The sequence below is a fragment of the Hyperolius riggenbachi genome, chromosome 4 (assembly GCF_040937935.1).
Source record: "Hyperolius riggenbachi isolate aHypRig1 chromosome 4, aHypRig1.pri, whole genome shotgun sequence".
NCBI lineage: Eukaryota > Metazoa > Chordata > Amphibia > Anura > Hyperoliidae > Hyperolius > Hyperolius riggenbachi.
Genome location: NC_090649.1, coordinates 340,035,450 through 340,049,948, shown reverse-complemented (window position 1 = coordinate 340,049,948; position 14,499 = coordinate 340,035,450). Strand labels below are relative to the sequence as shown.

The following is a 14,499-nucleotide window of genomic DNA, read 5'->3' as shown; positions in this document are numbered from 1 at the left end:
TTCTCCTACCTCCCCCCCCCCCCCCCCCCCCCCACCCACCCACCCACACACACACTCTTTTTACTCAGTTTACACCCTCCCAGGTGCTCTGCCTACTCCCAGCAGGCAGAATACCACAGTCCACTAATATGCCAGTCTCCTCTCTATTAGACTGGCACTCCTGTCCACTTAAAGAGACACTGAAGCGAAAAAAAAATTATGATATTATGATTTGTATGTGTAGTACAGCTAAGAAAAAAAAATAAGATCAGATACATCAGTCTAATTGTTTCCAGTACAGGAAGAGTTAAGAAACTCCAGTTGTTATCTCTATGCAAAAAAGCCATTAAGCTCTACAACTTTCAAAGTCGTGGAGAGGGCTGTTATCTGACTTTTATTATCTCAACTGTTTTCTTTTTCTCTGCCAGAGGAAAGGTCATTAGTTCACAGACTGCTCTTGAAAGAATCATTTTGAATGCTGAGTGTTGTGTAATCTGCACATATTAGAGAATGATGCAATGTTAGAAAAAACACTATATACCTGAAAATAAAAATATGAGAAGATTTTCTTTGCTGCTAATCTTCTAGTAATTATTCATAGTACAAAAACAATTCATTATATCATATTTTTTTTCCGCTTCAGTGTCTCTTTAACTACATAATCCAGATAGCTGGTTACAATCCTCTGGAGTATAACTAGAACTTTACATTGGCTGGTTTACCCCACTCCCTGTTCATGTTTTCATCAGTTTAATTGTTCAACGAGTTTTCTTGTTTTGGCTTAGAATGGATGTATGTGGCCACTTACCAGTATGTCCTCAGCTTCTGTATCCCCTGCTGTAACCACTTTGACTTAAAGCATACATGTCAAACTCCGGCCCGTGGGCCAAATTTGGCCCTCAGAGCCATTCAATTTGGCCCTCAAGTGGTTTCCCCACTTTGCATTATGTTTGGCCCACTCTATACCATCAGAGATATAGCTATAGTGGAGGTGAACACCACCTGAAACACCTAGAACACCAGGGAAGCCATATAGGAAGGTAGGGAAAACACTAGGGAACTATATAGCGGAGGGTGGAGGCCTCTAGACACCAGGGAACTCTATAGGGGAGGGAGGACCTCTAGACAAAACGTAACTGTATAGCAGTTAAAGGGGGCAGTCATTAGACACCTGGAAACTTTATAAGGGAGGAAGGTGGCCAGTAGACATTGAGGTTGGCCGCGACTAGGTCCCAGTGTACAATTTCGGCCCCTTTATATTTGAGTTTGACACCCATGACTTAAAGAGAACTCTGTGGGGTTCTAAGATTATATGCATACAGAGGCTGCGTCTGCCTATACTGCCCAGCCTCTGTTGCTATCTCAATCCCCCATGCGCACTGCTGTCCCCCATAAATCGCAGCCGCGCTGTCGTCACGCAGCGGGCTGTGTTTACCTATGTAGTGTCACTCTCGCCGCTCCCCCCGCCTCCTGCATAGCTCCGGTCCCCGCCCGCGTCCCTTCCCTCCCCGCTGATTGGAGGGAAGGCATGCGGACGGATTTATTGGGGACAGCAGAGCGCAGGGGGAACTTAGGTCCGATTGAGATAGCAACAGAGGCTAGGCAGTATAAGAGAGCTTGAGAGCAATAACACTACATTTAAAACTCTTGCTCCTCTTTCACACCTGAGACCTTGTAACACTAACAAGCACCATGACCCCAGGGAAAGACAATACTAACAGAGCAGAATTTTAACATTCTTTACTGTTGATGCAAATTTAGTTTTTATCCAAATGCATGGTTTGAAAATGGACCAATCAATTTAATTCCAGGTTTAAACTGATTATTCCTTTTTCAAGCTGCATATATGTGCATAAAAATATGCATAATTTCAGAAGAATTTGCATCTCATTGATCATCCCTAATGGACACTTGCAACACTCAGGCTTTGTTTACAGTAGAGGCAGTTTTTGAAAAATTTAAGAGCTGACGTTTTTTTTTAAAGCGCACAGAAAGCAGCTACACCGTGTTGTGCTAAGGTGTAGTTCTCACTTAAGTGTTCCATGCGCTGTCCATTTTCAAAAGCGGTGCTTGAGCCATTTTAGGCCGCTTTTGCTATAATGGGAGGTATGGGAAAAACGCAAAACGCTCACAAAGCGGAGCGATTGCATTCGCATTTTTAAGAAATTTTTTTCCGGATCAAAGAGTTCACTGGGAGTGAATTACCAAAACGCTCTGGGAAAAAGCGTTGGAAACCGCTAACCCCCCCCCCCCCCCCCCCCCCCAAAAAAAAAAAAAACACGCCCACCCAAGCGCCGGGAATCTGACAGAAAAAAACGCTTCAAAAAACGCCTAACGCGAACGGAAGCAAAACGCAATGTGTACAAGGCCTGAAGGTGCAGCAACAGCACTGTTTTCTCAGCACGGTTTTATGACTGCAAAGTGAAGAGGTAAAAAAGCCTGTCACCTGTTTTGTTTTTTCAAACTAAAATTCATCTGCACTAAATTTGTCTTGCTATAAAAAAAATGCATATAAAAATTATTAATTTTATTAAATTACTGTACTTTCTCTTTAATGGACTTGTAACTGCCGAAAGTAAAGATTAATAGTGCTTATTGTGTGCACAGAGTTTACAGAATCACTTTTCCTATTCTCAGAAATTAATTGACCGGTTTGATTTTGGGGAAGACACTGGCCAGAGTGATGAACCAAAAAAGGAGACTTCATCAATGTAAGTCTTTTATATTTAGGAGTCTGATTCCGTACGTACCATATCATTTAGTAATTTTGTATTAATATTGTCATACTCTTTACTTGGTCTAAATTCAGGACATTTTAGAGTTCAGAAAATATTGAGAGGAATTTACAAACCTGCTACAAAATAATTCAGTTGTATGAATAGAGGACACTGATTTGTAATCCGGCGCTGTGGAGCAATTTTGGGTACCTGGAGTCGGAGTCTGTGGTTTTAATAAACTGAGGAATCGGAAGCCGGATGATTTTCGAACCAAGTCCATAGCCTTTGTAAAAATTAGACTAAGGAGTCGGAGCAATTTTGGGTACTCAGAGTTTCATAAACTGAGGAGACTGTCGGATGATTTTTGTACCGACTCCACAGCCCTATTGTAATCAACATGCAGTTTTCAGCTACCTCTCTGATGTCAGAGCAAGCACTGCATATCTCAACCCTTCTATTGTTAAAGGGCCATGACCATTAACCTTTTGGCACAATAATGGAAAGGGGTTCTTGGCCACGCTTTTCTGACGTATTAGGTGCAAAATGGTCAGTCCACCAGAGCACAAAGTGGAACAATAAACCGTAGTACCACAGAAATCTGCACACTCCAAAGTATCTTGCAAATATAAATTTTTACTTTATTGCAAAGAATCTTAACAGCATGTGAACATAAGCCGATAGTGACACTAGTGCAAGTGACAGGTAAAAGATAGGTAACTAAATATCCCCACAGTCCATCAAATAACTTGTCTGCCACAGGTAACGTAGACTGCAGTAAAGTGGATCAAGCTAGAGTTCCAGTCCTAAGCATCCTCTGTCCTTTACATTATGGCAACAGACACTGTCCTAGAGCTGTTTCGGGCGACCTGCCCATCTTCAAGCCAAAAATCTGTGCACTCTGGAGTGGCATACATTTAAATTTGCGGCTGCCAAATTTTGCAGCACGGGGAAGCCGAAAGATGGCTTACCCTGCACCTGCTCAAAGTCTGGAGTGGTGTTAATACTATTCACCCAACTCGGAATTGGGATGGGGGGGGGGGGGGGAGACAACTTGGGCAACGAACATTGCCAGGGGTTGAATTACCTAATTTTTTAATAATTTGAACTCACCGTCACTGAGCGTCCCAAATCATCGGCGCAGCCCTGTGCTGAAATTAGCTGTCTTGCCGGACTGCACACATTTTTGGCATTAAGTTGGACAGGTTGCCTGATGAAAAGCCGGTTATTTGATAGACTGTGGGGACAATATGTTACGTATCTATTACCTGTCACTTGCACCGATGTGTCATTACTGGCTTATGTTCACATGCTGTGAAGATTCTTCGCACTAATGCAAAAATCATGGAGGGTAAACTGGGGTATTCAACTTAAAAATGCAGTGCCAAAGTTAATTAAAATGATTTTCTATACATTTTATGGTGAAAAACGAGGGAAAAATACACAATTTGTACAATTCCATCCCCTATAGTTTTAAAATAAACAATATTACTATAGATAAAACCCACACATTTTATTTGCCCATTTGTCCTGGTTATCACAACATATACCGTAAATGATGTCCCTTGTACACAGTATGGTGACAATATATTATTTAGAAATAAAGGTGTATTATTTTTTCATGTTGTGTTTTTTGTTTTCTTGGTGTACACTACCAATGATTACAACTCCTTATTTGCATAATTAACCGTAATACACCCTCATGGCATACATATTTTTAAAAAGGTGAATCCCTAAGGTAACAATTTATGTATAATTTTGTCAAATCTGTCACTTATTTTTTTTTTTTTACAAGGGCTTTATTTTGGTACAGAGTATATGAAAATAACAATGTGATCGCTTTTCATTCACTTTGGCAGTAAGATAAATTCACATGACATAGGCCCCAACTTCCAAACTCCCCAAATTATACTCTCTTGCTTGTCATGGTTAAAATGATACCCTATATACATAATCACGTAGCGTTTGGGGCACACAGCACACTATTAACCACAAGTAGCACAATTTCTCTACAACTTTGCCTCCTGGCTCCCACACATCCTCTCCTCTGTCCTCCCCACCATCATCCTCTGGGATTTCAATATTCCCATCGATGAACCCAACGACTTTGTCGTGACCCAGCTACTCACCATAGCCAACTCACTTGGCCTAGTACAACACAACACCCCCACCCACACTGCCGGTCACAGTCTCGACCTTATATTCACTAAATCCACCACCATTACAGATCTTGACATCGCACCCTTCCCACCCTCAGACCATCACCTTCTCACCTTCAACCTCCTCACAGAAGGCACTTCCAAACTACCCGCCCACCCACCTTGTCGTTGGCAGCGAAAGCTACGCAAGCTCACCCCTAGTGTCCTTGCTGACCCCCTCCATGCCCTCTCCTCCACTTTCCCCACCCTAACCTGTCCTAAACTTGCTGTTGCAGCTCAGTATCGCCGAACTCTCTCATCATCCCTAGAGAAAGCTGCTCCCCCAATATTCCGCCACTCCTCCTTCACACCTCCTTCCACTGAGGAAGTCAACCACCTACTGCAGACTTCCCATACCACTACCTCCCCCCTTGACCCCATCCCTTCTGATTTACTCCACCCTCACTTTACGGATTTGGCCCCAGTCCTCACTACCCTGTTTAACCTGTCCCTAGGCACAGTCACCTCTCCCTCAGACCTCAAGCAGACCACTGTACTACCCCTGCTGAAGAAACCATCCCTCGACCCCTCACTACCCTCCAACTACCGCCCTATCTCCCTCCTCCCCTTTGCCTCAAAACTCCTTGAGCGTCTGGTTCACAAACACCTGACCCAGTACCTCAATGCTAGACCCACTGCAATCTGGATTTCGGCCTGCCCACTCCACCGAAACTGCTCTCACCAAAAGTGGTCAATAACCTTGCCCTAGCTAAAGCTGAAGGTAAATACTCCATTCTCCTCCTCCTTGACCTTTCAGCAGCTTTTGACACAGTAGATCATCTACTCCTGCAGTCCCTCCAGTCCATGGGCATTCACGACCTCACCCTGACCTGGCTTTCATCCTACCTTTCAGCCTACCTCTCCAACCGCTCCTTCATGACCTCCTTCAATGAGTCCTCATCCACCCCCAACCATCTCTCGGTGGGAGTCCCCCAGGGCTCGGTCCTTGGCCCCCTACTGTTCTCCCTATACACATCCTCCATTGGCAAGGTTATTTCCTCCATGGGTTTTAACTGTCATCTGTGTGCAGATGACACTCAGATCTACCTCCACACCCCTGACATATCCACCACTACCATGGACAAGTTCTCCTCCTGCCTATCAGCCATCTCCTCCTGGATGTCCGCTAGGTTCCTGAAACTAAATCTAGTCAAAACGGAATTTATGATCTTCCCACCCCGGCCATCCCTAAACCTTCCAGATGTGCATGTCACTGTTAATTCGCCTTACCTCTCAATTCCGCAGTCTGGGAGTCACCCTGGACTCCGCACTCTCCTTTACTCCTCACATCCAAAACCTCACAAAGTCCTGCAACTTCCACCTTCATAACATCTGCAAGATCCACCCTCTCCTGACCTCTGCCACCACCAAACTCCTCATCCATGCCCTCATAATTTCCCGCCTTGACTACTGCAATGCCCTTCTGTCTGGTCTCCCTATGACCCGAATAGCCCTGCTGCAGTCCATCATGAATGCGGCACGCCAGAATTATCCACTCCTCCTATCGCTCCACCACAGCAGCTCCCCTCCGTGAATCCCTCCACTGGCTTCCTATCTAGTCCAGAATCAGATTCAAGATACTGTGTCTGACCTACAAATCTGTCCACAAAACCTGTCCAACCTACATTTCCAATCTTACTCAGAGGTACACACCTAGCCACTCACTCTGCTCCTCCAATGAACTTCGCCTGACTGCCCCCCGCATCACCCAGTCCCATGCACTCCTCCAGGACTTCTCAAGAGCTGCTCCAACACTATGGAACTCCCTACTTCTAACCATTAGGGCAGCCCCCTCCTTCAGCATCTTCAATAAGGCCTTCAAAACCCACCTTATCACTCTGGCCTACCACACACACACACACACACACACTAAACCCGCAGCTGAACTCTGGTCCCCTACCTTTTGTGTCCCTACCTCTCCCTCTAGATTGTAAACCTTTGGGCAGGGTCCTCCTCCTTTTTGTGTCCTACCTGATCATGCACCTTCATTACTGTATTACTGTGCACCCATGCTATGCATTTGAGTGAACTCAAATTGCCTAATCTCCATGCTCCCATCCAGTGAGCAAGCATTACCTCGTACTCAAACTGTGCCGCGTGATCTGGTTTTTCTTGTATTCCTGTATTGTCATATTGCTGTAAGTCTCCCCAAGATATTGTCTGTAACCTAAACTAATGTCCAGCGCTGCGTAATATGTTGGCGCTTTATAAATACAGTAAATAAGTAGTGCCAATGGATTTTTCAAGGCCATTTTTTTTTCAATAAATGTAACAATGTCATTCTTTCTTAGCAAAGCCCCTGGAGTGTCAGAACATTCAATACATGTCATAAATGTTACCATTCTGAAAACTAGAGACACAGGCCTACTCAGATATACAGTTGTTTGCAAAAGTATTCGGCCCCATTGACGTTTTCCACATTTTGTCATATTACTGCCACAAATATGAATCAATTTTATTGGAATTCCACCGGAAAGGCTAATACAAAGTGATGTACATGTGAGAAGTGGAACGATAATCATACGATTCCAAACATTTTTTACAAATAAATAACTGCAAAGTGGGGTGTGCATAATTATTCAGCCCCCTTTGGTCTGAGTGCCATCAGTTGCCCATAGACATTGCCTGATGAGTGCTAATGACTAAATAAAGTGCACCTGTGTGTAATCTATTGTCAAAACAAATACAGCTGCTCTGTGACAGCCTCAGAGGTTGTCTTAAGAGAATATTGGGAGCTACAACACCATGAAGTCCAAAGAACACACCAGACGGGTCAGGGATAAAGTTATTGAGGAATTAAAAGCAGGCTTAGGCTACAAAAAGATTTCCAAAGCCTTGAACATCCCACGGAGCACTTTTCAAGCGATCATTCAGAAATGGAAGGAGTATGGCACAACTGTAAACCTACCAAGACAAGGCCGTCCACCTAAACTCACTGTCCGAACAAGGAGAGCGCTGATCAGAAATGCAGCCAAGAGACCCATGGTGACTGGATGAGCTGCAGAGATCTACAGCTCAGGTGGGGGAAATTGTCCATAGGACAACTATTAGTCGTGCACTGCACAAAGTTGGCCTTTATGGAAGAGTGGCAAGAAGAAAGCCATTGTTAACAGAAAAGCATAAGAAGTCCCATTTGCAGTTTGCCACAACCCATGTGGGGGACACAGCAAACATGTGGAAGAAGGTGCTCTGGTCAGATGAGACCAAAATGGAACTTTTTGGCCAAAATGCAAAACGCTATGTGTGGCAGAAAACTAAGACTGCACATCACTCTGAACACACCATCCCCACTGTCAAATATGCTGGTGGCAGCGTCATGCTCTGGGGGTGCTTCTCTTCAGCAGGGGCAGGAAAGCTGGTCAGAGTTGATGTGAAGATGGATGGAGCCAAATACAGGGCAATCTTGGAAGAAAACCTCTTGGAGTCTGCAAAAGACTTGAGACTGGGGCGGAGGTTCACCTTCCAGCAGGACAACGACCCTAAAAATAAAGCCAGGGCAACAATGGAATGGTTTAAAACAAAACATATCCATGTGTTAGAATGGCCCAGTCAAAGTCCAGATCGAAGTCTAATCGAGAATCTGTAGCAAGATTTGAAACCGCTGTTCACAAACGCTGTCCATCTAATCTGACGGAGCTGGAGCTGTTTTGCAAAGAAGAATGGGCAAGGATTTCAGTCTCTAGATGTGCAAAGCTGGTAGAGACATACCCTAAAAGATTGGCAGCTGTAATTGCAGCAAAAGGTGGTTCTACAAAGTATTGACTCATGGGGGCTGAATAATTATGCACACCCCACTTTGCAGGTTTTTATTTGTAAAAAATGTTTGGAATCATGTATGAGTTTCATTCCACTTCTCATGTGTACACCACTTTGTATTGGTCTTTCACGTGGAATTCCAATAAAATTGATTCATGTTTGTGGCAGTAATGTGACAAAATGTTGAAAACTTCAAGGGGGCCGAATGCTTTTGCAAGCCACTGTATCTTTTGTTGCTTTTAGATTTTCCTTCTTGCAATGCTATCCATCCCCCTACCCAATGACTGCAAGGGGTTAACAGGCTATCTGATCTTCGTGACACTTTATGCTACCATCTAGATGATGAAGCTTAAAGGGAACTAAGCAGCTCCTGAGTTCAAATAGCTGAAAGGACTGCCATGTTTCAGGAGTTCAAACCCCTGCTGCTTTTACACTGCAATTATCCAGGCTAGGTGTGAAATTCTTTAAGTGTGGCTAATGTTTTCCTTTTGAAGTAAATGGGGAAGACTCAGGGTTTGTTTCTGGTCAATTAAGTCTAATGAGGTGATTCCTTATCTGCCTTCCATAATCTATTGCTCTGTGTCCACAGTCCTTTCAAGGACGGAAGAAGTGCCTGTTTTAACCCTTAAATGTAACAAGATGAGGTAAAATGAAAGGTGTTTTTAATAATAAACCACATTTTTAGAATGCATTTGTAATTTGCTATAGAGCTGCCATGGGTGTTAAAAATGATGCTCGGTTCACTTAAATGCGACGTTGGTCACTATACTACGCTTATCATACCAACTATGACCATTTCTCCCAATAGCATTGGAACTCCTGCTATAGATATTGATAGAGGAGGCAAACTAACATAATTGATTCTATCTCATATGTTGCTTTTTCCTTCTCTATTTTTTTTATTTCCTGTGGAATTGTGTAGTATGATAATTATACTCTTTTGATTGTAAGGCACTCTCCTTTTCTTAGGAGAATTATGAGACGAGCAACCTTCCAGTCTCACTCTAAATTTTAAATTATCAATGATAGGTCCAATTATACTTACACCATGGTAAGAAAAACTTCCCCATACAACCTGTAGGGACGTTTTATTTGGGGCTGATGATTGGAAGGTTGTTTGTGAAAAACATCTCAAGGATGTACATGAAGATTACGTTTATCTTAACAATCCTTTCTACATCTTTATTGTTGGATTTGGAAGAGAGGGGAGAAAAGGAGTAAATGTATATCTTTCACTCCACGAATTTTGCTGGTAAATCGAAAGGTGTATTGACCTTTTTGCATAAAATACTTAATTTTGAACTCTTGGATACACTGAAAGATGAGGGGAGGTTTCTATTCTTAAAAGGGAAAATTCATGGTGACTTGGTCACAATTGTGAATATATATGTCCCCAATACACAGCAATGCAGTTTCCTGGATTCTGCCTTTTTCATGGTTAAAGAGGATCTGTAACATCAAAAGATCCCCTGGGGGGTACTCACCTCGGGTGGGGGAAGCCTCCGGATCCTAATGAGGCTTCCCACGCCGTCCTCTGTCCCACGGGGGTCTCGCTGCAGCCCTCCGTACAAGATGACGTCATTATTTACCTTCCCGGCTCCTGCGCAGGCGCTCTGACGGCTGTCAGCTCCGAACTACACGGAAATACCCGATCGCCGTCGGGTCTGCTCTACTGCGCAGGCGCAAGTTTCCGGCGCCTGCGCAGTAGAGCGGACCCGACTGAGATCGGGTATTTCTGTGTAGTTCGGAGCGGAAAGCAGCCACAGCGCCCCCGCTGGAGCCAGCAAAGGTAAATATTGATTTTACAGTCGGGTCTGTCGCCAGCTGTTCGGAGGGCTGCAGCGAGACCCCCGTGGGACAGAGGACGGCGTGGGAAGCCTCATTAGGATCCGGAGGCTTCCCCCACCCGAGGTGAGTACCCCCCAGGGGATGTTTTTGAGGTTACAGAGTCTCTTTAAGGGATTTGCGGAGGGGATAATGATTCTAGTGGAAGACTTGAATGTTCCATTGGAAATCAGCCTTAGATTCTTTCAACAGCGCATCATCTTTACTTTTCCAAACACTCAGAAAAATTAAGACACGTTTACAATTACTTCAACTGATAGATTCTTGGAGAATGCTTAATCCCTCAGGGAAAGACTTCACTTATTATTCAGGATTACATCAAAAATACACTAGAATAGACTGTCATAATAATGCAGAGACTTGGACAGACTTATAGACTCTGAGATTGGGACGACAATATCTGACCATACCCCAGTTCACACGAGATTAAAATGGGGAATGACGGCTCAAACTCAATGGCTCTGGAGGTTGAACCCAAACTTACTTTCGGATAAGATTAGAATATCTAATGGTGGCTATACACGGTACAATAAAAACGTTCGATTTTCCCGTTTATTCGATCTAAATGATCGAATTGAATGAAAGTTGAAAATATTTTTTTTTTTCGATCAAGAAATTCGAACAATTATCCCGTTTTTTCAGGAAAAATGATCGGACATGCTGGAAAAATCTTTATATTCGATCTAACGGAATAATCGAACTAAATTATCTAATTGAAAAATTGTACCGTGTATGGCCACCATAAGATTAAGGAAACCATTCTCAGATACTTTGTGGAGAATAGTACTGCAGATAGCAATCCTATGATGGTATGGGAAGCTCACAAAACTTTAGAAAACACTCATAAAAAGAACATGCTCCCCACTGATCTTGAGGAATTGCGGAAAGAAAGAGAACAGTTGCTAAAATTATTGTATTATAGAGCCCAATATATGTTCCTGATGGGAAAGAAAACTCTATACGAGGAAGGCAACACACTTAGCAAATTACTAGCTAGACTGCTAAGAAATAGAAAAACAGAATTGCAAGTTAATTGCATACGTAAAAAAGACCAGTCCAAAACCTATGAATTGTCAGAAATTGGTCAGAGATTTGCAGCCTACCCACTCCTTTATCATCTACCAATAGACAGGAGAGAATTTGAGATTTTCTGAGCAAACATGGACTTCGTAAACTGGAGACGGAAGATGTCAAACTTTTAGAGGAACGATTGACAGACAAATTTTTACTAGCTCTGAAACAAATTGCTACTGGGAAGGGCCCTGGTCCAGACGGCTTCACAACACTGTACTTTAAAGACTACCTCCTGCCAAAAAAGGTCTGAATGGCAATACATATGTGTATCTTGGCACTGTGTACAGTTAGATGAACCTATAAAATTTACATCTGGTACATCATATTTGATAGTATTTATATCTGTATGTAGCACTTCCTTATTCCTCTTGAAGCTGAAAGAATTGTGCCCTCCTCTTAAGCCTGGTTCACTCCCCTGCCCCTCCCTCCCCTGCTCTATGCCTGCCTGGATCAATTTACTTCTCTTTTCACAAACTGTAGTACACAGAAAAGACAGGGAAACTGCAGGAGCCTATCTTGTCATGTCTGTTTGCTATAATTTGTATTTCAGATGTCTGTCTGTCTGCCTAGATTAGATCACATGGACATCAGGGGTGGAGTTATGACATCAATCTCCCAGCATCCCTTGCACCTATAGTTTTGGGGAAAAAACTGCCCCGGGCCCAATTTCACACTGGAGGCGGGGATTTCAAGATTATATGTGGAATACTGACCCTGGGGGTGAGAAAATAACACTTTATCATGGGTGATTTTATATATCTTGGCAATTTATTAGGTTTAAAGCAAACTGTAATTTATAATGTAGGTACTCTTTAAGACATTTCAGGATATTTTATCCCCTCATTTTATCGAGGCATATAATAATATCACCACAGATGGGAAGCACTCCTCAAGACTTTTGACTGCCCGCATCACGGTGATACCCAAAGAAGGGTAAAGATCTATTGGCCTGTGAAAACTATAGGCCAATATCTTACTGAATGTAGATATCAAACTGTTTGCAAAAATATTGGCCAACAGGCTTTTACCACCCATTCCGTCTCTTATTATGGTGGATCAGGTAGGTTTTGTTCCTGGACAAGAGGCCAGGGACAAACCTATTAAGGTTCTGAATATTCAGCATTGGCTTTCTCGGCATCGAGTGGAAGGGATGTTCCTCTCCGCGGATGGCCTTTGATCAGATTTCTTGGGACTATATTACTTGGCTTCTGACTGACCTTGGCCTAGGGACCAATTTGATGAAATTTATTGGTTTACTATACAGTGACCCTTCCGCCCAGGTTAACCACCTGAGCGGTATGGACGAGCTCAGCTCGTCCATACTGCCGCAGGGGATCGTATGGCCCCAGGTGGGGTTTTTTTTTTATAAAAATGATTTTATATCATGTAGCTAGCACTTGGCTAGCTACATGTGTCCCCCAATTGCCGCTGGCACCCTCTGATTCCCCCCCCCCCCCCAAACGCCACCCTTATAGAGACCTCCCCCCGGAAGCTGCGATGGCGCAGCCTCTCAAATAGCCTCCAGGCGTCGCTATGGGGAGGATCGGGACTGCACATGACGTCATGTCTGATCGTCGCCATAGCGATGACAGAAGCTGTTTGGCGGAAGTTGCGGTTCTCACGGGATCGCGGCTAAGTAAATATAGCCAGCGGCGATCGGGGGAATCAGAACAGTGACTTGGGACACATGTGTAGCTAGCCTAGTGCTAGCTACACTATATAAAACAAATTTGCAAGAAAAATTTCCCAAAATTGAACGCCAGGGAGGTTATGGTGAATTGTGTCCTCTCTGAAAGATTTAATCTATGTAATGGAACAAGACAGGTGTGCCCCTTATCCCCAATTATCTTTATCCTTTCTTTGAAGCCCTTCTTGAACTCGGTGCGGGCAAATCCTTCTATTCATGGAGTGCGTATTGGGGAAAAGGAATACAAAACGGCAGCCTTTGCTGATGATATGATATTCTTTATCACACAGCCCTTAAAGAGAACCCGAGGTGGGTTTGAAGAATATTATCTGCATACAGAGGCTGGATCTGCCTATACAGCCCAGCCTCTGTTGCTATCCCAAACCCCCCCTAAGATCCCCCTGCACTCTGCAATCCCTCATAAATCACAGCCATGCTGCTGACAAACAGCTTGTCAGAGCTGGCTGTGTTTATCTCTATAGTGTCAGTCTTCTGCTCTCCCCGCCTCCTGCAGAACTCCAGTCCCTGCCTGCATCCCTTCCCTCCCTGCTGATTGGAGGGAAAGGACGGGGGCAGGGACCGGAGCTATGCAGGAGGCGGGGGAGCAGCTGAGACTGACACTACAGATGTAAACACAGCCTCACAGCACGGCTGTGATTTATGAGGGATTGCAGAGTGCAGGGGGACCTTAGTGGGGTTTGGGATAGCAACAGAGGCTGGGCTGTATATGCAGATCCAGCCTCTGTATGCAGATAACATTCTTTAAACACCCCTCGGGTTCTCTTTAAGGTGAACTGAGCACCTTTTTTTATCACTCAGGACATTTCTATAGCACATGAAAAATGCATGCCGACAATCTGTTTCATTATTAAAATAAACTTTCATTTTACCTTGTATTTTACATTCAAAGTAGTTTTAGTAGCCTGTTTCAGCAGGCCTGCCCGACCGTCCCCAACCGCAGAGACTTCAGGAACCTAAATGTTTTATTGAGCTAATTACCAAGAGGTAAACAATGCCTTTTCATGAGCATAGGGGGTGAGTAGTTAGGACTGTTTCTTCAAAGCCATTGTTTGTGTCAATGTGTCAAGATAGCATCTCTGACTTCTGTAAATAAGGAATGTGAGAAGGGGAGGGGGAACATGGCACCTTCTATGCCAGGAGAGATTCCAGTGAAAGAGAATGTGCTCAGTTCCCTTTAATCTCACTACCCAATTTTTTATTAGAATTTTCTAACTTCTCGGTTATT

General features: G+C 43.8%; 1 protein-coding gene across 6 annotated transcripts in view; it reads left to right on the top strand.

Annotated features, from left to right (window-relative positions):
- The window catches only part of SCAF8 (SR-related CTD associated factor 8), a 593,726-nt gene that overhangs the window by 169,972 nt on the left and 409,255 nt on the right, over window positions 1-14,499 (top strand). For all 6 annotated transcript variants that reach the window (XR_011019400.1, XR_011019399.1, XM_068231893.1 and 3 more), the window contains one exon: window positions 2,617-2,690. Coding sequence is in view for 4 of the 6 variants with exons in the window: in XM_068231893.1 (XP_068087994.1) it covers window positions 2,617-2,690 (74 nt within the window). In the remaining 2 variants the exon portion in view is untranslated. The remainder of the gene's footprint in view (window positions 1-2,616; window positions 2,691-14,499) is intronic.